General features: G+C 38.6%; 1 protein-coding gene across 2 annotated transcripts in view; it reads left to right on the forward strand.

Annotated features, from left to right (window-relative positions):
• Positions 1–22,424, forward strand: part of LOC127446933 (microtubule-associated protein 2-like) — a 155,108-nt gene that overhangs the window by 112,611 nt on the left and 20,073 nt on the right. The window contains exons 7-15 of one of the 2 annotated variants that reach the window (XM_051708277.1): positions 792–1,007; positions 6,411–6,707; positions 9,348–12,119; positions 12,365–12,565; positions 13,234–13,371; positions 14,400–14,458; positions 15,322–15,510; positions 15,894–16,038; positions 18,660–18,716. In XM_051708277.1, coding sequence (XP_051564237.1) covers positions 792–1,007; positions 6,411–6,707; positions 9,348–12,119; positions 12,365–12,565; positions 13,234–13,371; positions 14,400–14,458; positions 15,322–15,510; positions 15,894–16,038; positions 18,660–18,716 — 4,074 coding nt within the window. The remainder of the gene's footprint in view (positions 1–791; positions 1,008–6,410; positions 6,708–9,347; positions 12,120–12,364; positions 12,566–13,233; positions 13,372–14,399; positions 14,459–15,321; positions 15,511–15,893; positions 16,039–18,659; positions 18,717–22,424) is intronic. The other variant, XM_051708278.1, reaches the window with a different exon arrangement.

A 22,424-nucleotide genomic window follows, 5' to 3' on the forward strand; every position in this document is an offset into this window, starting at 1 on the left:
ACATTACTTGCTACAGCCTTTCTAGCTTCCTTCCTCTTCCTCTTCCCCTTTCTCTTTCTTTTCATCTTCTTTTACCTTTTCCTCTTTCCCTGCCTCATTCTTTTCCTCTTTTTTCTTTTTCATCTTGCTTCTCTCTCTTCATCCTCCCTTTCTTCTTTCCCTTCCTCTCTCTGTTCTCTTCTCTTTCCTTTTCCTATTACTTCCTTCTCTCTTTTCTTCTTCCTCTTCTCTTCCATTTTCCTTCTCTCTCTTCCTCTTCCCCTTATTCTTTCTTTTCCTCTTTACTTTCCTTTTCCTCTTCCTTCCTTCTCTCTCTTCCTCTTCTTCTTTCCCTTTCTCTTTATTTTCCTTTTCCTTCTGTCTCTTCCTCTTCCCTATTCCCCACCTCTTTCTTATCCTCTTTTCTTTCCTTTTCCTCTTCCTTCTTTCTCTCTGTTCCTCTTCCTCTTTCCCTTCCCCTTTCTTTTCCTCTTTTCTTTCCTTCTCTCTCTTTCTCTTTCCCTTCCTCTTTCTGTTCCTCTTCCTCGTTCCCTATATCTTTCTCTTCCTTTTTCTTCGTCTCTTCTTCTACCTCCTCTTTCTTACTCTCTTCTTTTTCTTCTCTCCCATCTATCTCTTCCTTTTCCTATTCTCTTCCTTTTCATTTTCCTTCTCTCTTTTCCCCTTTCCCTTTCTGTTTTTTTCCTCTTCTCTTTCCTTTCTCTCTTCCACTTCCCTTTCCTCTCTGTCTCTTTATTTCTGTCTCTTTGTCCAGATTTCCCTGCAGTTCTTTTCCTTGTGTCTATTTGTAGATGTAGGGGATGAGGAGGAAGCAGGTCCTCTCCGCCGCTTCCAAAATTCTCGCGAGAGGTGCAAGTTCCTCGCCCCCTCCATCTCAGTGTCTGTGCCTGAAGATGACCCGTACCACTCTGATGAGGAATACTATGAGCACCCTTTATTCAGCCCAGAGTGGACGCGCTCTGGCTCTCGCCCCCCGGGGCAGGCCGCTGCGTTTAGACAGATCGAAGGTGAACCACGCATGGTTCCTGTCTGCCATTCTCTCCTTCCCTCCTTCTTCCCTCTTCCTCTCTCTTATCTTCCTCTTCTTTCATCGGCTCAGCATCATCACCTCTCTCTTTCTCTCTGGTTCGCCTCCTCCTGTCGTTTGTCTCCATTGTGTCATGCCCATTCTGACCAAAGTGTGTCTTGTGGGGTGGTTTCTGTTTTTGTACCTCGTTCTTGGTACATTCCAATTGCAAGTCATTTGGATTTCATGAAAGATTTTTTTGCCATGCAGTACAAGGCACAAGCATTGTCTTTGCAAAATCCCTGCTGCTATGAAGTGTTCATTCAAAGGAGGAAAATCACTGGCTCTGAAAATGAAATCTGAATGACTTGCACCATCAGCAGGACATTTGTGCATGCTGTGCACATTTTCTCCTATGCCTGTTTGCTGTGTTTTTATCTCTGCATCTGTCTGCCCGTATGTGAGCCTCTCTGTCCATCGGTACTTTTGATTGTCACTTCATCAAAGCTCAAAAACGTACCCATGTGTCTGTAACCTACCCAACTCAACATGCCCCTCCTATTTCTCCAACCTGCTGATGTACACATGCTGTAGATCACAGGAGGACTTTCAGCTCTTCTTCATATGATGGCCCACACACACATACACACTTGCATACAAACGTAGATGGTCATCAGAATCTCTGACCTTAATGCATCAGTCAAGAAAGGTTAATCTCTTACTGTACCAAAATGATTACTCTGTGGGTTGTGTTTCCCTTTTAATTAGGGTTGAGAATCAAGAACCGATTCTTCTTCAGAAGTTGCATTCAGTTATATGACATACAGCGCATTCTGTGAATCACTGTAATCTGATTCATGAATTAATACATTTTGTGAGTTGGTTTGAATGATTTGGTCAAAAAGACCCAAAATGAATCAACCTACGAATGGCTTGTAGTTGTCTCTGTACTTTAAAGGAACAGTTCACTCAAAAATGAAAACTCTGTCATTTACTCAACTAATTCACTTAACTTGCATTAAGCACTAAAAAAGCGCAAGTTCTCTCATGAACACACATGCCACTACGAAAAAACTTCTCTCATGCACTAATATACAGTACATGCAACAGATTAAATACATTTCAAGAAATTACTTAAATTTCAGGTTGTTTCTCACCAAAACGTATCAAATGTCTTCAGAATACTTGGCGTGATATGATGCACGAATCGCTTGGAATACGTAAATTATATTTTTGGCTCCTTTTTTATGCCTTTTTTCAAGTGAGGTACTATCCTCCACCATTGTATTGAAAAACACAGACTGAGAAATTCATTGTGTTCCACATAAGAAAGAAAATTATATGGGTTTGGACTGACATAACGGGGATTTTGACAGAACTTTCATTTTTAGGTGAACCTATCCTTTAAACTGGGTAGGGGAAGTGTCTCACATCACCTTTAAATCAGTGTAATGATATACTGTTTGGTTGTTCAAATAACAACATGTTGTTAAAAGCGCTGTCAGTCGATTAAATTATTTAATTGTGATTAATAACATGATTTTTCATTGTATAAATCATGATTAATGGCAGATTTGGAAAGTGCTGAAAATCTACTCTATATATACAGTACTTCTTTTTCTGTTAGGACACATTTATTTCCTTTTTAGGAAAGAAAACAAAACAATATGTAACATTAATGTTTATTAACATTTTCCAAACAAAGCCTTCCATATTATAAAGATAAAAATGCACTAAAATTGTAGTAATTCAAGTAACACTAAATGTTTCCCAATGTCTAAGTGAGAGGTTGAATAAATAAAAGAACTAGTCCCCATAGGTTGAATATGCATTAAATCTCTTAAACCCTCACTCTCCACAATATTTATATGCTGGCAGGATGTGACTATCCACTTGATATCCAGCGTCAAGTGCCACTTTGAACTCCACATGAAAAGTGCTGCAGAGAATAGGTGAGTTTAGAATGGCATACTACCCATACTACTCTTACTGCTTTTGCCGTATCTATGTATGGCAGAAATAGCAAGAGTAGTTTAGTAGTATGCCATTCTGAACACGTCCAATGTCTTGTTCTGCTTTTAGAGCTGGCACTGACCACATAATGATACTTTATCTGAATTGTCTGGTAATCGGTAATTGTCCTACCACAGTGATCCCTCATTATTGCCATTTGTATGTTTGGCTTTTAGGTGCCAGTTAAGACTTGAAGACGTGATTCTGTGGTTAATAAATTCCACTTTACAAAGGCTGCAATGTACTTGAGTTTTGTCACAAATCCCATCTGTGTTTGTTTTGTAAGAGGTCCTTTCCCCATCACTTGATCATTGACACGAATTTGCTGTTGTATGTGTTTGTGATGTGTATAGCCTGTATAACAGCAGCAAAATAACAGCTTATCAACTGGCTTGCTATAGCTAGTCAACAGTGTTTCAACAAACATTCAGTAGACTTTCAGTAGCCTGTATATAGATCTCTATTAATGACCTACTTACATTATTGTTGAGAACATCAGTTCATTAAAAGGTCATTAATAAAGATCTATATACAGGCTACTGAAAGTCTACTGAAAGTTTGTTGAAACACTGTTTACTAGCTATAGCAAGCCAGTTGATAAGTCACTTACAGTGGTGTGAAAAAGTGTTTGCCCCCTTCCTGATTTCTTATTTTTTTGCATGTTTGTCACACTTAAATGTTTCAGATCATCAAACAAGTTTAAATATTAGTCAAAGATAACACAAGTAAACACAAAATGCAGTTTTTAAATGAAGGTTGTTATTATTATTAAGGGAAAACAAAATCCAAACCTACATGGCCCTGTGTGAAAAAATGATTGCCCCCTAAACCTAATAACTGGTTGGGCCACCCTTAGCAGCAACAACTGCAATCAAGCGTTTGCGATAACTTGCAATGAGTCTTTTACAGCGCTGTGGAGGAATTTTGGCCCACTCATCTTTGCAGAATTGCTGTAATTCAGCCACATTGTAGGGTTTTCGAGCATGAACTGCCTTTTTAAGGTCATGCCACAACATCTCAATAGGATTCAGGTCAGGACTTTGACTAGGCCACTCCAAAGTCTTCATTTTGTTTTTCTTCAGCCATTCAGAGGTGGACTTGCTGGTGTGTTTTGGATCATTGTCCTGCTGCAGAACCCAAGTTCGCTTCAGCTTGAGGTCACGAACAGATGGCCGGACATTCTCCTTCAGGATTGTTTGGTAGACAGCAGAATTCATGGTTCCATTTATCACAGCAAGTCTTCCAGGTCCTGAAGCAGCAAAACAGCCCCAGACCATCACACTACCACCACCATATTTTACTGTTGGTATGATGTTCTTTTTCTGAAATGCGGTGTTACTTTTATGCCAGATGTAATGGGACACACACCTTCCAAAAAGTTCAACTTTTGTCTCGTCAGTCCACAGAGTATTTTCCCAAAAGTCTTGGGAATCATCAAGATGTTTTCTGGCAAAAATGAGACGACCCTTAATGTTCTTCTTGCTCAGCAGTGGTTTTCGTCTTGGAACTCTGCCATGCAGGCCATTTTTGCCCAGTCTCTTTCTTATGGTGGAGTCATGAACACTGACCTTAACTGAGGCAAGTGAGGCCTGCAGTTCTTTGGATGTTGTTGTGGGGTCTTTTGTGACTTCTTGGATGAGTCGTCGCTGCACTCTTGGGGTAATTTTGGTCGGCCGGCCACTCCTGGGAAGGTTCACCACTATTCCATGTTTTCGCCATTTGTGGATAATGGCACTCACTGTGGTTCTCTGGAGTCCCAAAGCTTTAGAAATGGCTTTATAACCTTTTCCAGACTGAGAGATCTCAATTACTTTCTTTCTCATTTGTTCCTGAATTTCTTTGGATCTCGGCACGATGTCTAGCTTTAAGTGATTTCTTGATTGAGAACAGGTGTGGCAGTAATCAGGCCTGGGTGTGCCTAGAGAAATTGAACTCAGGTGTGATAAACCACAGTTAAGTTATGTTTTAACAAGTGGGGCAAACACTTTTTCACACAGGGCCATGTAGGTTTGGATTTTGTTTTCCCTTAATAATAACAACCTTCATTTAAAAACTGCATTTTGTGTTTACTTGTGTTATCTTTGACTAATATTTAAACTTGTTTGATGATCTGAAACATTTAAGTGTAACAAACGTGCAAAAAAATAAGAAATCAGGAAGGGGGCAAACACTTTTTCACACCACTGTATAGTCAAATAAGGAACCATCAAAATAAAGTGTTACCGTATCATAAGCAGTCACACTTTGTTCTGAGCAGGATTTCTGCATCTCTGGTTTCATATTCATTCTTATGTCTCAGGAATGCTGCTGCGCCTCTCATTCTGTCTCAGTGACAGTGCAATTGCACAATGCATTGTGAAGTGTTGTGTGCAAGTAATTTTTTCATGTTCAAGACTAAAATTGAACAAATGAAGGAGCTGATATGGAGCACTTGGCATAAACGTTAACATTGTTCTTTCTTTGGAATTGTGTGAAATGAATACTGTGTCCTCGAAAAGTATTTGGACACTTAAGCCACACTTTATTATCATTGCATGGAATAAAATATCAAACCAAATTACTTTTTTATTTTTTTTTAAAGAAAGATACCAAAAGTGCACACCTTTTAAGCAAAACATTTCACCAAAAATGTTTGTTAGGTTTTAAACAATACTGTTCAAAATAAACATGAAAATGTATGTGGACATTTTCTGGTTGTCAAACGAAGTGGAAAATGGCCATAGTTAATGTGAAGAACTACACTGGTGGCTAGCACAGCTGTGTAAACTTGAGGGTTAATAACTTTATACATTCACTAAATATTAACTTTATACCAGTTAGTTAAATGTAATTGCAAATATGGCTGAGAAAAAGGAAAAATAACTAAGAAAAGTTAGTTCTGAGAGAAGGTCTAACATAATTTGTTTGCAGATGCCACTTGGTTTCATATTTTGTGAAATATATCAAATGAAATTAATTAATTTCTTAGTGTGGCTTAAGTGTCTAAATAATTTTTGGGACCATTGTAACTATATTCTTCTTTCCTGATTGATTTTACTTTAGATTACTAATACTGTAGATATCAAAATTTATTTACCAAGCTAGTAAATTATTTGCTATAAAATAAGCTGTAAATATTGAGGCAGCTAAGGAAGAAATGCTTGCTGGCTTAAATTAGAATCTTGTTTGATGGAGTGTTTCATTGCATGACCGTCTTCTGTATTCACCTTTATCTACCACTAATTCAACTCAAGGACAGAGACAACTCCTCCCTAAACATACTGAAAAACTGTCATTTGAGATGTCCTCATAACTGAAAGAGCTGAAAGTGTCCCATCTTTTTCTTCCCTAGTAACCCAAGTCTGTGTTGTCTATAGTCTTGATGTTTCCACTTGTCTCCCTCTTTATGAAGAAGAGGAGACCATAGAGAGTCTCTCAGCTGGGGAGGAGGAAGAGGAGGAGACTTCAGAAACCGCAGCAACAGCAGCAGCTCTAGAGGAACAGGAGGAGGAGGATGAGTGGAGTGGGGAGGAGCCTGAGCAGGAACCCCCATCTGAGCTCCTAGAGCGGGCAGAGGTCATAGGTGAGGCCCAGGCTCTGCCCAGCCTGCAGGCCGAGGCTGTGCTTCACACACAGGCAGGGACTGCTGCCAACGAGGCCCCTAATGGGAGAGCTGAGGATGCAGGGGGGCAAGAAAGCCCTGCAGAAGGTGTGTCCATCCTTCTCACGACCTGCATGTTTTCTCTCTCCCTTTACAAAAAAAGCAAAGTGAAAGCCTTGTGAGAGCTTTCTAAGGGAATGTAGGTGAATGGCTCAAATATCTCCTCTATCTGCTGATGCTGCAAGGCAACACTGGCTTGATGGTGACCGGCTTTTGTGGCAAGAGCTATGTGTGTCTGTCATTCTCTTCCTTTCACTCTTCTTTCTGCTTAAACACTTTTTCCAGAGCAGCCGCTATCTGCTAGCTACTGTTTCTAATGAAGATTTTCTAAACCTTACTACTGCTTATTTCTCGATTGATGCTATTGCTGCTAGGTTGACCTCTTTCATAAATTGTCATCCATTGCTTGGTGTCTTTTATTTGCCAGCTACATTGCCAGTGTATTGTTGATTTTTGCTGCATGCTCCAAATTAGGGCTGAAACGATTAATTGACATTATCGACAAAATCGACAATAATAAATTGTTGACAAAAAAATTCTTTGTTGAATAGCCGTTTGATCTCATTTAACGTAACATGACATCACATGAAACTCTAATGATGGCGCATGAGAGCAGCACTGCAGTTCACGCCTGACTGAGGAGAGGAAGAAAACACAGCTCACAGTCCAGATGCACTCTAAACTGTCCAAACAGCTTCAGGTGATGTAGATCGCAAAGTATGAGGGAATTATACAAAAATACAAAATAAGTAAATACAGAAGCACTCTCGTTGTGGAATAAGCGGAGCCGGAGCTGTCGATCCGCTTAAGCAAAACTTCGTTGAGCATCTTTAAAGGAAACACCCTGGCGTTACATCTTTAATGCAGTTATATTTAATGTGTTATAGCTTAAAAGTTAAAATAATAAGGAAGCAGGTCATGTAAATAACTACAAACTCCGAAACTCTTCTATGAGTTGCGCGAAATGTTCTGATCTAAGGGGGAGAGATTGAAACTGCACCCGGCTGATGCACACTCTGTCGCGGGGACGATCATCCCTTGAGTGCGTGCACTTAATGCAGCTAGATTATAAAATGATGGCTTGTGACTTATTGTATCATAATACATGTGTCACTGCAAAAAGGTGAGAGAGGGTAGTCTTCACCCCATTATACACTGCAAAAAAAATACGTTTTTGATTTGTTTTTGTTTTGGTGTGTTTTCCGATATACATATCTAAAACTCCTTTAAAACAACATACATTTACTTTAGCAGCTATACTGCAGAAGAAACAATTGTTATATGAGAATGTTGAATATAATATTAAAAAGACAAATATTTTAAAATATCTAAAAATCCTTTAAAAAAATATGCATTCACCTGAGGAGCAGCATATAAGATATTTAGACTTGCTTTTAGAGAATAGATCTTGAATATAAGTATATTTTGTCTTAAATGCACTTGTAGAAGTATAACCAAGATAAAATACACTGATATTTAAGATAAATTCTCTTAAAGCAAGTCTAAATATCTTATATGTTGCTTCTCAAGTAAATGTATCTTGTTTTTAGGATTTTTAGACACTTTTAAATGGAAAACAAGACAAAACACTTGATAACAATAAGAATTTTTGCAGTGAATTTTTTACTGAATTAAAGTATTTTTTCCTTTAATTCAGTGAATGTCATTTAGAGGTATTTTTAAAAGATGATTTTGTCCTCTTTATTGTTATCAAGCATGTTTAATACAACCTTTTAAGTCGGGGCACAAGCTGAACAGTCTGTGAAGAGCTAATGATTAATCATTGCAATAATCGCCCGAATAGTTGAATAGTCGTTCTAATAATTGTTAGATTAGTCGATTATCAAAATAATCGTTAGTTGCAGCCCTACTCCAAACAAAATTAGTTTAAAAGGGATTCGGTGAGAATCCTCTGTTTCTGTGAATCAGTGTGTTCTTCTTTGTTTTCAAAGACATTTGGGTTTGAAAAGACAAAGATTTTTGATTTGAGTATCATTTAATTTGTACATTTTCATTGTTTTTTTCTCAAAGCATTGTCATTTCATCTTGGTTACTTGTGTGAACCTTCTTTGTTCTCAAATGCTTTTCATTATTTAAAATGCAAATAAATCAGTGAATAATTAAAAATGTATTTGTCTCATAGTGACATTTTAAGACTAAGTCAGCTTATTATTACAATCAGCCAAATGATAAAGTATAATTTATACATAATTGGTCCCTGACAACCAGCTTCTAATCAAACAGTGCAGGCCACACATTTTGAATCTAACAAACCACTATTAAATTATCTAATGAAAAGCTTAATGGTGATAACATTTTGCACATTTTCCATAATCACTGAATATTTATCTGGCAGACGTCTTTATATCAGCAACTCCATCTTTCTGCTGGGGTACTGATTTCAGTACCATGTTTGGACCACCTCTTTGGACATTCCATCCTCATTTTCTGGACCTCATCCTCCCAACATTAAATGTTCTGGGTCTGCATGCTGGTCCTGTCATACCCATGCCATCACTCCATCACTGAATTGGTATGCGTGTCTCATCTCGGCTGCTGCTTTTTGGAAATGGAAGTTCATTCGACTAAGAGCTTTGCCTGTCTGTGTGGTGATTGGCCTGGCAAATACTTGTACTGTGAATTAATAGTGATGCAATACAATGCAGACTACTTGAGATTTGCTTTCAGCTGTGAAGATGGAAGAAGAGAGGCCAGACAGCGAGAGGGCAGATCCCATTGGCATGGACTTCACTGAATCTGCAGTGCATCTAGATGATCTCCCGTCTTACCAAAGCCTTGCCAGAGACACAGATATGCCAGAAAGCCCCTTTGGTCAAACATACCCTATGGAGGATTTTGAAGTGCCTCCAAGTGGCCAGGGTCATGCCAAAGAAACTTGCGAGTCTCCAACTCAAATGCTGGATAGTCGAAGTGGTATTGTGATTCAGCCTTCAATTGAAACACATGACTCTAGCAATATACAAGAGGTAAAATCAGGACAGGAACAAGACAAACAAATGGAAATAGTAGCCTCAATGAAACCTGATGAACAAGAAGTGGAAGTTAAGGACAAATCTGGAATGTCTGCTTATTTTGAAACCACTACAATTAAGACAGATACTGCCAGGTCTCAAGAGGAAGGGTATTATGAGCTTAGTGTTACATCAGAAGAGCAAAAGGACACTGTTGGTAACCTGCCACTTCCTGAAATCAGCTATAGCACCCTGGTTCAAACACACTCTTTGGAAGTCACGGCAGATTTTCCAAAAAGTACTGCAGAAACACTGAAGACCCCATCACCAGTAGACAGGCTCTCTCCAGGAAAACTGGCTCTAGAGCAAAGAAGCTACTCTTTGAATATCACCATTGGGGCAGTGGATCATGGTGAAGCCCAAGAATGTCCCAGAAACTTTTCTCCATTAGCCTCTGACATCCTGTCTCACACCAGTGGGAGCCTTGATGAATCTGCCGATTACCTTCCTGTCACCACTCCTTCAGTAGAGAAGCTCCCTGAATTTCCTCCTCTGATCCTCGAGACAACTGCCTCTGCCACAGCTCCATCACCTTCACCTCCCCATGCAACAGTTAGTGATGTAAAGACAAGTCTGCAAGCAGAGTCCCCAGAATCACCTGTCCCTTCTAAGTGCTGTTACAATAACGGCACAGTCATGGCCCCAGACCTACCTGAAATGCTTGACCTGGCAGGTAGTAGATCAAGGCTGACATCAGAAAGCACAGACCCAGAGATTATGAGGAGGAAGTCCGTCCCTATGGACATGTCTTCTCTTGTGAGTGATTCTTTAGCAAATTTGTTTAAAGGTGACCAAAGTCAGATGGCTGCAAAGAGAGAGATACAGATGGAGGAGCAAGGGTATTGTGTCTTTAGTGAATATTCTGGTCCTATGCCATCTCCCGCTGATGTGCACAGTCCAATAGATTCTTCTTCTCAAATATTTAACACTGTGATAGAGGAAAAGGAAACTGGTTTTGTTGCAGGTGGACAGGAGTGCTTATTGGCTGAGGATCTGACAACAACAGAGGTTGTCGCACCACAGGCAAAACTAGAGGAAGAAAAGAACAGGGAGGAAGATTCCTTTGAAAGAGAAAGTACTACTGTGACAAAGAAAGACGAGTTTGATATTTTATCAAGAGACATCAAGAGTGCAACTTTATCTGACAATGATAAAGGACAGTTAGACAAACAAGCCGAAACCTTCATCACACCAAAGGTGACTGTAACCCTGGAGGATACCAAGCCTGACCTTGATGCAGGTACTAATTTTGCAGCTGAAACTGAAGCTGAAATAGCCGACTATGAGAGGCAAATACGCAAGTTGGAGATGGAGGACCGGCCTTTGAGTGTAGAGGAGGAAAGAGAGCTCCAGGAGCTTAGAGAGAAAGTGAAGAATAAACCAGACCTTGTGCACCAAGAAGCTTATGAGGAGGTGGATGCAGAAGATGCGTACCAGCTCACTGGAGCTGCAAAGGACAGGATTGCAAGGCCCATTAGGCCATCCCCAGCATCTTCAGTAGAAAGTGCCACAGATGAGGAGATGCTGACGAGACCTAAATCACCAGCAGAGAAAGAGGCTCTTAAAACAGACCCTAATAGATTATCTCCTGTTGGATCTTTTGAAAAATACTTTAGAGAGGAAAGACCTTCTGAACAGGAGGTAAAACAGAAAGATAAAAGTGTTGAGGAGAAAGATAAAACTGTGGAGGAGAAACCTCAGCAAGCTCCTTCAAAGACAGAAGAGGCTCCTTGTGCCACCAAAGTACCTCAAGGAGTAGAGGAGGTGGAGAAAGATAAAACTGTGGAGGAGAAACCTCAGCCAGCTCCTTCAAAGACAGAAGAGGTTCCATGTGCCACCGCAGTACCTCAAGGAATAGAGGAGGAGGTGGAGCTTGCTGAGGAGCCTAAGGAGGTTGAGCCAGAAACAAAACCAGCTTTGATTTCAAATTTGGAGGAGAGGCCAGTGGCAGATAAAACTGAGCCAGCTGAGGTTGCTGTAGAAAAAGAGGAGGTTAAAGTTGTCGAGAAAGAAGAAGAAGTAGAAGAAGTCTTGGAAGGGGCCAAGGCAGCAGAGGACACTGTTGAGCCTCGAGCTGCAATTGAGTCTGTAGTTACAGTAGAAGATGACTTCATCACAGTGGTGCAGACCATTGATGAGCGGGAAGTCTCTGGACACAGTGTATGCTTCTCTGCCCCCTCTGAAGAGGAACCTCCACAACTCCTCCAAGAAGAGGAAGAGTCTGTGGAAAAAGCACAAAAAGTCGAAATGGAGGCTGCAAGTTTGGAGGAAATCCTAGATGTCCCAGAACCTGTTGAATCTCCTGTATGTCCAGTTAAGGAGATAGAAGTACAAGAGAGTGAGGCTCCAACTCAAAGCTATGATGACTACAAAGACGAAACTACCATTGATGACTCCATCTTAGACAGTTCCTGGGTGGACACTCAAGGTGTGGTTTTAATGTCTATTATGCATGAAATGAGATCAATAAATTGCAATACTTCTCAGGAGTGTCTGTAAACTTCATATCTATGTTTTAGGTTTATTGAAGTTGAAACACTGTTTGTCACACAATTCTGTTTGTCATTTTATCATTTCACTGTCTGTGAAGGTCCATGTATGATTTCAGAGTAGATCCATGATCACAGGCTGGTAAAAGAGTTGCTTGCCTGTTTCACCTCCTGTGCTCTGCAGATGATGATAAGAGCATGGCCACAGAGAAAATTGAACCTCTGCCCATAGTGATGAGCCCTGTCAAGAAACCATCTGCAGAGAAACCGGTCAAACACAGGACTAAGGGCGGCAGGGCCAAAGGACGAATTACCACACCTGAACGCAGACCTGTTCGCAAGGAGCCGGTACCCATCCAGAAGGAAGAGCTGAAAAAGAAAAAAGGTTTCTGTTGCTGGATTGACATAAAATAGTTTTCTGTGATTTCTATTTTTTTATGAATGTGAAGTTTCCTATAGCCTTATGCATGTTTTTCAACAGGTTAAAAGTTTAAAATCGAATGTTTATTTCAACTTTGCTTAGGTATCATGTATCATGTTTGAAACTTTGTACAGTATTGTGATTTTTTTTTTTTTTTTTTACAGTATTTTTTCATGTTTATACTCTTTTAGAGACAACACAAGGCCAGATTTAAAAAGATATTTCACTCAAAAATGAAAATTCAGTCTTCACCGTTGTTCCACACCCACATGACTAGCATTCTTTGGCAGAATATTAGGGACTGACAGTATCAGTTACTATTCACTTTCATTGCATCTTTATATATACAATTAAAGTAAATGGTGACTGAGGCTGTAATTCTGCCTAACCTCCACATTCGTTTGACACAGATGAAAGAAAGTCATATGGGTTTGAACATAAGGGTTAATAAATTATGACATATGACATTTCACACACTACAAACTGCATTATCACTCACTCTTTGCAAGTAAAAGTTTTGTTCATGATGTCAATGTTAAATGATTTGAGGGGAGTGACTATATCATGTCACCCATTGTCCTGAATTTTACTGCTTTTGTGCCTGTCCTTGACTCTGTGTCTTCCTCTTGTAGCTGTGATTAAGAAGTCTGAGCTCGCAAAAAAATCTGATATTCAGACATTCTCTCCTTCCCGGAAAAGTGTTTTAAAGACTACCGTAAGGCATCCTAGGCCTACCCAACACCACGCGTGTGTTAAGCGGAAACCCACAGGTGATCTCTGTCACAAGGAGCAGTTGTGCAGTGTGGCTGGCAAACATGGGCATTTGCATTTCATTTTAAGAGTGATACTTATCTATCATTTTAATTTTTCTATTTTATGCTTTTTTGCCTTTGTTTTATTTATTTATTTATATTAAAAGTTGTATAAATACTCATGCAGTATTTGTATGGCTCACAGATATTTTATTCCATGTTTACTATTTTCTCATAGCTTGACCTTTTGTTTTGATTTCCACGCTCATTCACACTTGGTTTTCTTTTCTATATAGTGCTTAATATTGAATATTGTGAAATGTGGTGCTTCCAGTCATTGTATGCGTGAGTGTGTGAGTGGGTTAATTTTAAAGGATATCCTTCTGACTTAAATATTTTAAACAATTTATGAGGTGCAGCATACAGTCATCACTATTTCCTCTCCATTTGTAACGTTCCTATTCTGTTAAATCCTACATTCAGGGACCAATTGCACTGGTTGCCAGGCAACTGGTGGTTTGAGTGTGTTCTGGGCTGTCGGTTAAGAGAAATGGCCTCCATCTGTCTAGAGTAGAAGAACTAACTGTGCCATAATGAAGTTCCACTGTTAGCTGAATGGGAATTGTGCTTTAATTTATGGTAGACATCATATGCATTGCTGCAGTGCCCCAATTGGACTTTCCTAAAAAGTATCTTGTAATTTTCGAATTCTGTTATTCTGTGGCAAGTAGATTTAGAGCAGGGCTTTCCATTTGCTTAATAACTTTCAGTTGTGGGTAAAGATCAATTCCAGTTTGGCCATAAATAACTCAATTACAACAGTGGAGTACCTTCTATGCCGTGCCAATAGTGGTAATGTGATTTATAAATTTTTAAGGATTAAGTATACGATTAAATCTTTTTTTTTTTTTTTTTTAAATGCTTGATTTTTTGCTTGTCTAAAATAATTGTTCAATGTTTGTTTTTATTAGAAAGTATATAATCCAGTAGTCATGGCCGCAGTATGAATTGATTTTTTTTTATGGCCATTTCTCTTTATCTCGTAGTGTCTGCGGATGGGCGACTGCCATTCAGTGTGGCCAGGCACTCCAGAGATCGGGCATCTGTAAGTGCACCTTTACATTCGATTTTACTGTTAGAAAAAAATATAAAGGTGCCAGTTCAAGTGTGCAATGACCTGATTAGTAGGTTTTTGAAAGATCAGTCATCTAGTTGAATGTTCATATTTCAAGTAATGCCTAATTCCCTAATAAAAATAATAAAGACATACAGTACTGTACCTAAATGACGAGCTGAATTTGGAGTCTGTTCATGCAGTTCCTTTGTATGCTTTTTTTGCATTGTCTATACATCCCATCTCCTCTGTATTATGTTCATTTTACAAGTTCACTTGGATTATTATTTCTTTTAACCATAAATGAATAGTTTGCCCCAAAATTACAGTACGGACATTATTTACTCCCTCATGTTGTTGTTGCAGACCTACAGGTACATGCTGTTATTTTTTTAGGGGAACACAAAGGGTGAATTGTTTGAAATTCTTTTGAATTTCTCTGTTTGTGTACCATGGAAAAAATAACAGCATATGTGTATGAACATGAAGGTAATGATGAGTAAATGATGACAGAAGTTTCATTTTTGCATGAACTATTCCTCTGAAAGTGATACATTTCTGTGTCACTTAAAGAAGTTTCATTGCCCATGTACTAACACAATATTCAAAGAAACTAAACATGTCCACCTTCTTTTGTTCATCCATTAACTTTTTCAATAATTGCCCTTGAATCCCCTAATCTGTGGTCAAATTTTCAAATGTCATTTTATTTGGTCTGCGTCATGCCAAATTTCATATCATTTTCTGCTCATGTTTTAGTTTCATCATAATTCCTTACATATTTTCATGTTTTTGTTTTCTTCCTTGTGCATAAATCATTCACCTTTCCATTTCTCATCATGCTCTCATCATAGACCTCCAACCCTACAACACTAACAAAGATACCATGCACCTCTAAAATGCGGGCAGCGGCCTTGGTGCCAGCCCGGCCAAACTCAGCCTGCTTAGCCCATAAAAAGAGCCCATTGGTTGAGGCGGATCTTTATGAGCCCCGCCCTTCTTCAGCGGGCCCACAAGAATCACTAAACATACATGTAGTGAAGGTAAGCAGGGAGCAAGGTGGTTAGAATAACTATTTTCCTCAGCTCATGATTAGAACTAATCTTTCCAGAGAATACTTAAGCCACTTCACTGAAGTGTAAACTTAACTCAATTATGAATAATGCTGTGTTTACATCATGTCGGAATTACCGTAACTACGAGATTCCAACATGTTAGAACCACTCATGGCTTCGTAGAACTTGTAATTACAAGTTTGAAACGGAAAATTAAATGAAAGCTCCAACTTGACCACTGTTACATCATGTAAAATAACTAAATAACCGTTGCCATAGAGAAAAAAGTTCTCGTAATTACAGTAATTCCAACACCTGAACGCAACATTAGTTTACCACAATTCTGACAGGATAAATGACTTTGTCCTCAGGATGGTGGTTCTCGGAGCCCGGAGAAGAGGTCGTCCCTGCCACGGCCAGCCTCCATCCTCACCCGCCGTTCACGCACAGCTGAGCATGAGGAGAGTTCCACTTCCATTACCAGCTCTGGGTCCACAGCACCACGCAGGCCCACATGTAAGAGGCACTCTCTCTATATCCCTGTCTCTCCCTCTCCCATACTTCTTGATGGGTGGGTGGTATGACCTTATGGTATTGTTAATGGTAATTCAATGAAAAAATGATTCATGTATTAAATAAAAATGTGGTTATGCCTAATTGTAGATAATCCATTAAATTAAATATTTTACAATTGAAAAATTCATTTTATATGATTATTCTTTTCTTTTCATTTGAAACTTTATTGACGTAAACCAGTACTTATGCAGACACCTGCAGGACAATTGTGAAATTACACTTCATGCAATTTAAATACCAATAGCTACACTTTATGCTGAGACTTTAATATCAGGATATATGTGTTTTACTTATTTTAATTTAATAGACAAGACTAATAATATTATTAATAATAAAATGCATAAAATAGATAGTCTAAATGGATGAATAGGTTAATTAGTAAACAAATAAAAGTATTTGTGTGGACTAGTTGGTAACAACAAAGTGGTGGCATGATTGATGCAGAAAAATTAATAAATTAATATTAGAGAGAGAAGAAAAAAATCATTAACTTGCTACCGAGCATGAGAAAATTTTTTTAGCGAGGTAAATTACAAATGATTGTAAAATGATGCACAAATATTTTACAATATATTATTTCAATTTTAATGAAATAAGTTACAATGACGAACAGCACTATACGGTCACATTTCAGCACAGCACATGGACAGTGACAGTGCATCCTTGCATGTTCATGTTTAGTGCAGTTTTGGGAAACGCACGTAAAAATAACGAATGTTCATAAAATTGCTCGTAGAAAATGCTCTTAACTACTAAGATTGATCGTTATTGGGAAACGGGGCCCTGGGTAGTACAATTACATGTAATCTGGATTAGGTTATCAGATTACAAAAATCAAGGATTTGTAATTACACACAAACCTGATACTAGCCATTATTACACTAAAGTTGGAGCAGTAATCCACGCTTAAATGCCGAACCAAGTGCATAAGTGCGGTAAAGTTAGCTTTAGTTTCACCAGTTGCTTTTGTACGTGTACATGAATGCAATTTTGCTTTTCTAACAACTTTTGAGACACTGATTCACAAATATAACTGGTCTGATCTGTTACCACACATGGATGCCATTTACAGTTTTTCTTAGTCACTTTGGTACATTTCTCAGATCACAATTGGAATTCTCAAAACTACTTGTTCAACCTCCTCATCATCTAGTCACTTGTGCACATCATAAAAGCAATTTCTCATTCTTTTGAACAAATTACCAATGCTTTGGTACATTCATGAAATTGATTATGTACAATTGTTTGCTTTTTCCTACATTATCAATTGCTTATGTCATGTTGATCAAAATATATTATACTGGTTCTCTGTTGAATAGTCTTACCCCCCAAACATCTAGGCATTAGTTCATTGCATAAGTCATTAAATGCAAAATGGTTGAACCAGTTGTCATAATCTGTCAAGCATATTTTCTATACATTTCTATAGAATTTTTTTTGTAAATGTGTCCTGAATCGATTGTATTTTTTTCCCTTTGTGCTGTAAAATAGTCTTGTCTTTTTCTTTTCTGTATCGCAATGACATTGTACTGTAACTTGTTGACAGACCAACAGTAAAAGCATAAATGTGAATTCTGTCCAATCCATTGCAATCAATATCCAACATACAGTAATGTGTAACTTTGTACTGTTGAAATTGATATATGCCATACAGAAAAAGTGCAGCCTTGTGCATTTTCAATCATTGTCATCCAAACCATAGCCATAATTTACATCAGGAAATACTGACAGAGTACACTGTTATATTGGCAACATGGCTAAGCATTTTGACTATCTTGTTTGTGAACAATGACACAAGGACTTGCCATTCTGATGGCACTAATATGTTCATTGACATAAATATTTACTTTTGAGAGATAAACTAAGGATTTTGAGCAAGTTAAAGGCTTTTACAGGCAATCCATTGTGTGGTGCTGTTTGTACAAATTGTTTCGAGAAATGCACTTACTGGTTTGCAAATGTTAAGGATGATTCGAGAAATGTACCAAAGCAACTGAGAAAAACTGTATAATGCCGAAATTAAACTAGCGAGTAAAACACACACACACCCCCACACACACACACACACACAAATCATATCAATTCTCATATTTTGATCCATTGTCAAAATGGTACCAGCAAACAAGAATAAGGTAATCTAAAAGCAATCTGATTAGATTACCTGGAAAAGTAATTCAATAGATAACATTACTGGCTACAATTTTATTCATGTAATTTGTAATCAGTACCAGCACTGTGTACCAGCACTGCCTATACTGATAAGCCTTGCAAATATATCCACAGCTGTATACATTAAATGCTATAGCAAAATTGACACATTTCTACCTTTGTAAGGTATATACCTTCCTACTGCCCCTTTTTCTGTATCTTTCTTGTTGTTTCAATCTCTATCTTTTCCTCGGTTTCTTTCCCCACTTTTTCACTTTTTGCTCCAATCAGGTGTATTTTCAATATCCGGGATATGGGACATCTGTAGAGTCTCTACTTCAGTCTGTGCAGGCTCTTTAACTATATATTCACAGCCCTCTCTTTCCTCTCCTTCCCGCTTCTCTATTCTGTAGCATTCCATACTGAAGTAAAAGCAGAGCACAGGAAAGGCAGGTCTGCTAGCATGACAGGTAAAGAGTACTTGTCCCCACTATTTCACTCTTTACCCTATTTATCCTCATCTTTCACACCTGCTGTTCTCAATGAGGATACAGTCAGTATGAGCCTACAAAGTCAATATACTTTTTTCACCCCTTTTGAACATATTTTGGTATTGCATGTACTCTTTTGAACTGTTTACCCCTCATCTTTAAAGGTTCTCTAACACAATGAAGAAGTATAAGGAGGATGAATAATTTTCATATGCATTGCTATACATTTTATTTACATTGAGCCCATCATACATCGTTCCACCGTTTTTCAGTTTTGTATGTACTGTATGATCACTTTTCTTTGATTTGTTCATGTCCATTAAATCTGTTTTCTACATTTATGTGACCTTTTTTTTTTTTTTTTGTCATCATCATCTATTTGTTATGTAAGAAAATGTATGTAAACTGATATGCAAGTCATTCTCACATACAGTGGGGTCCAAAAGTCTGAGACCACTAGTGAAAATGCTTTTATTTAGAATTTTTCAAATGTAATAATTTTTTTTTTTTTTTTAAGCATAACCGTTTGAGTGAAAAGTACATACATTTCAGAATTTCTTACTATTTGGTATGTCCCTGTCTTGCTTCAATGACAGCATGCACTCGAGCTGGCTTGGACTCCACTAGTTTATGCAAAACCTGATGATCCATGTTATCCCAGCATGAGTTGAGAATGTTCCAAAGAGCATTTTGTGTGCTTCAGTGGAAGCAAGGAAATGTGGCATTTTGTACAATGTTAGCATGGTCAATATCAACTTAATTTGGTAAACTAGAAAAAGTGAAGAATCTTAAATATTTCTTCTTCATTTTAAAATATTTTTCAAAATCCTAAAACATTATTTCCATGTTTATATGAAAAAATCCAGGGCCTGTAATCACAAAGATTTTTATCTTACCACTAGGAGTTCTCCAAAGAGTTCCTAGCTAGGAGTTTTTGCTTAAAACCTATTCACAAAACGGCTAAACGCACGTTTTAGTAAGGAAATCTTAAGATAAGAGTAAAGCGGAGTTGAACTTGTTGCTATGGAGGATGTCATGTTTTATTAATGTGCTCTTTTAAATCGCCCTCAGTGATTGGTAGACAGGGAACAGCTATTTTTCAGCTAAGACAGACAGCAATATATATATACAGGTGCATCTCAATAAATTAGAATGTCGTGGAAAAGTTCATTTATTTCAGTAATTCAACTCAAATTGTGAAACTCGTGTATTAAATAAATTCAATGCACACAGACTGAAGTAGTTTAAGTCTTTGGTTCTTTTAATTGTGATGATTTTGGCTCACATTTAACAAAAACCCACCAATTCACTATCTCAAAAAATTAGAATATGGTGACATGCCAATCAGCTAATCAACTCAAAACACCTGCAAAGGTTTCCTGAGCCTTCAAAATGGTCTCTCAGTTTGGTTCACTAGGCTACACAATCATGGGGAAGACTGCTGATCTGACAGTTGTCCAGAAGACAATCATTGACACCCTTCACAAGGAGGGTAAGCCACAAACATTCATTGCCAAAGAAGCTGGCTGTTCACAGAGTGCTGTATCCAAGCATGTTAACAGAAAGTTGAGTGGAAGGAAAAAGTGTGGAAGAAAAAGATGCACAACCAACCGAGAGAACCGCAGCCTTATGATTGTCAAGCAAAATCGATTCAAGAATTTGGGTGAACTTCACAAGGAATGGACTGAGGCTGGGGTCAAGGCATCAAGAGCCACCACACACAGACGTGTCAAGGAATTTGGCTACAGTTGTCGTATTCCTCTTGTTAAGCCACTCCTGAACCACAGACAATGTCAGAGGCGTCTTACCTGGGCTAAGGAGAAGAAGAACTGGACTGTTGCCCAGTGTTCCAAAGTCCTCTTTTCAGATGAGAGCAAGTTTTGTATTTCATTGTCCAAGGTCCTAGAGTCTGGAGGAAGGGTGGAGAAGCTCATAGCCCAAGTTGCTTGAAGTCCAGTGTTAAGGTTCCACAGTCTGTGATGATTTGGGGTGCAGTGTCATCTGCTGGTGTTGGTCCATTGTGTTTTTTGAAAACCAAAGTCACTGCACCCGTTTACCAAGAAATTTTGGAGCACTTCATGCCTCCTTCTGCTGACCAGCTTTTTAAAGATGCTGATTTCATTTTCCAGCAGGATTTGGCACCTGCCCACACTGCCAAAAGCACCAAAAGTTGGTTAAATGACCTTGGTGTTGGTGTGCTTGACTGGCCAGCAACCTCATCAGACCTGAACCCCATAGAGAATCTATGGGGTACTGTCAAGAGGAAAATGAGAAACAAGAGACCAAAAAATGCAGATGAGCTGAAGGCCACTTTCAAAGAAACCTGGGCTTCCATACCACCTCAGCAGTGCCACAAACTGATCACCTCCATGCCACGCCGAATTGAGGCAGTAATTAAAGCAAAAGAAGCCCCTACCAAGTATTGAGTACATATACAGTAAATGAACATACTTTCCAGAAGGCCAACAATTCACTAAAAATGTTTTTTTTTATTGGTCTTATGATGTATTCTAATTTTTTGAGATAGTGAATTGGTGGGTTTTTGTTAAATGTGAGCCAAAATCATCACAATTAAAAGAACCAAAGACTTAAACTACTTCAGTCTGTGTGCACTGAATTTATTTAATACACGAGTTTCACAATTTGAGTTGAATTACTGAAATAAATGAACTTTTCCACGACATTCTAATTTATTGAGATGCACCTGTATATATATATATATATATATATAGGGTGGCCAGACGTCCTGTTTTTCCCAGGACAGTGCCGTATTTAAGCACTTTTTCTAGTGTCCCGACTTATTCTGAAAAAATCGTGCTTTGTCCCGTATTTCCCCTCTCCTAAAATTTCTCTATCACCTATGTGGCTTTCTCAGTCACGTGAGTATTCTAATCAAAGATAACCAAGGATATAGCTTGTAAAACCAGTAAAATCACACCGTGTTATTTGAAGTACATGATTGGATTAAACTATCCTATCACAATCCCCTATCAATAGACATCCAGTTAGTGAACTGATTGAAGAGTCAGTTTGAAAGAGCACACAGATGAAATTGCGGCTTCAAAAAAGTGAAGGAAGCATGCATGTACATTTAATGAGGATCTTCAAAAAGAGTTTACATTTCTAAAAAAGGAGTCACAGACAGAGCCTAGTAAAGTGAGGTGTGAGATTTGAGGAGCTCGCTTTTCCATCGCCCATGGAGACCGCACCGACATCGTGCACCAAGTGTAGGCGATTTTTTTGTGAAGCAAAATTCAGAATCTGACAAGGTGCACGCAAGTGAAGGATTTTTTGCTTATCATTCTGTTTTGCATGGCCATAGCTTTGTGCATTCATGACCTGAGAAAATTCTTGCAGGCCAGGCTGGAGGAATCATTCATACCCTCTGACATTAAAAAGCAGTTGGATGCCCTGGTTGAAGCTGGTGACATGCGAGCGGATGATTTCTTTTGTGCAGTCAGAAACTTTTATTCAGCATCGGTGGATTACCTCCAAAATTGGAGCCGCTCATTGGAGAACACATAAAAACTTGAGTGGGCCCTACTGAGAGACATCTCAGAGTGGAAAGTCATTTAGAGCAGCCTCGAACACTTCTACTCCAGAATCCCCGCTCTCAGTTTAATTGGTGAAACCACGCTCTTTGATGAGTGGGCTTGCGCAAAAAACATTGTCACTAGTCGCATCACT

This window comes from Myxocyprinus asiaticus, chromosome 10 (assembly GCF_019703515.2).
Source record: "Myxocyprinus asiaticus isolate MX2 ecotype Aquarium Trade chromosome 10, UBuf_Myxa_2, whole genome shotgun sequence".
NCBI lineage: Eukaryota > Metazoa > Chordata > Actinopteri > Cypriniformes > Catostomidae > Myxocyprinus > Myxocyprinus asiaticus.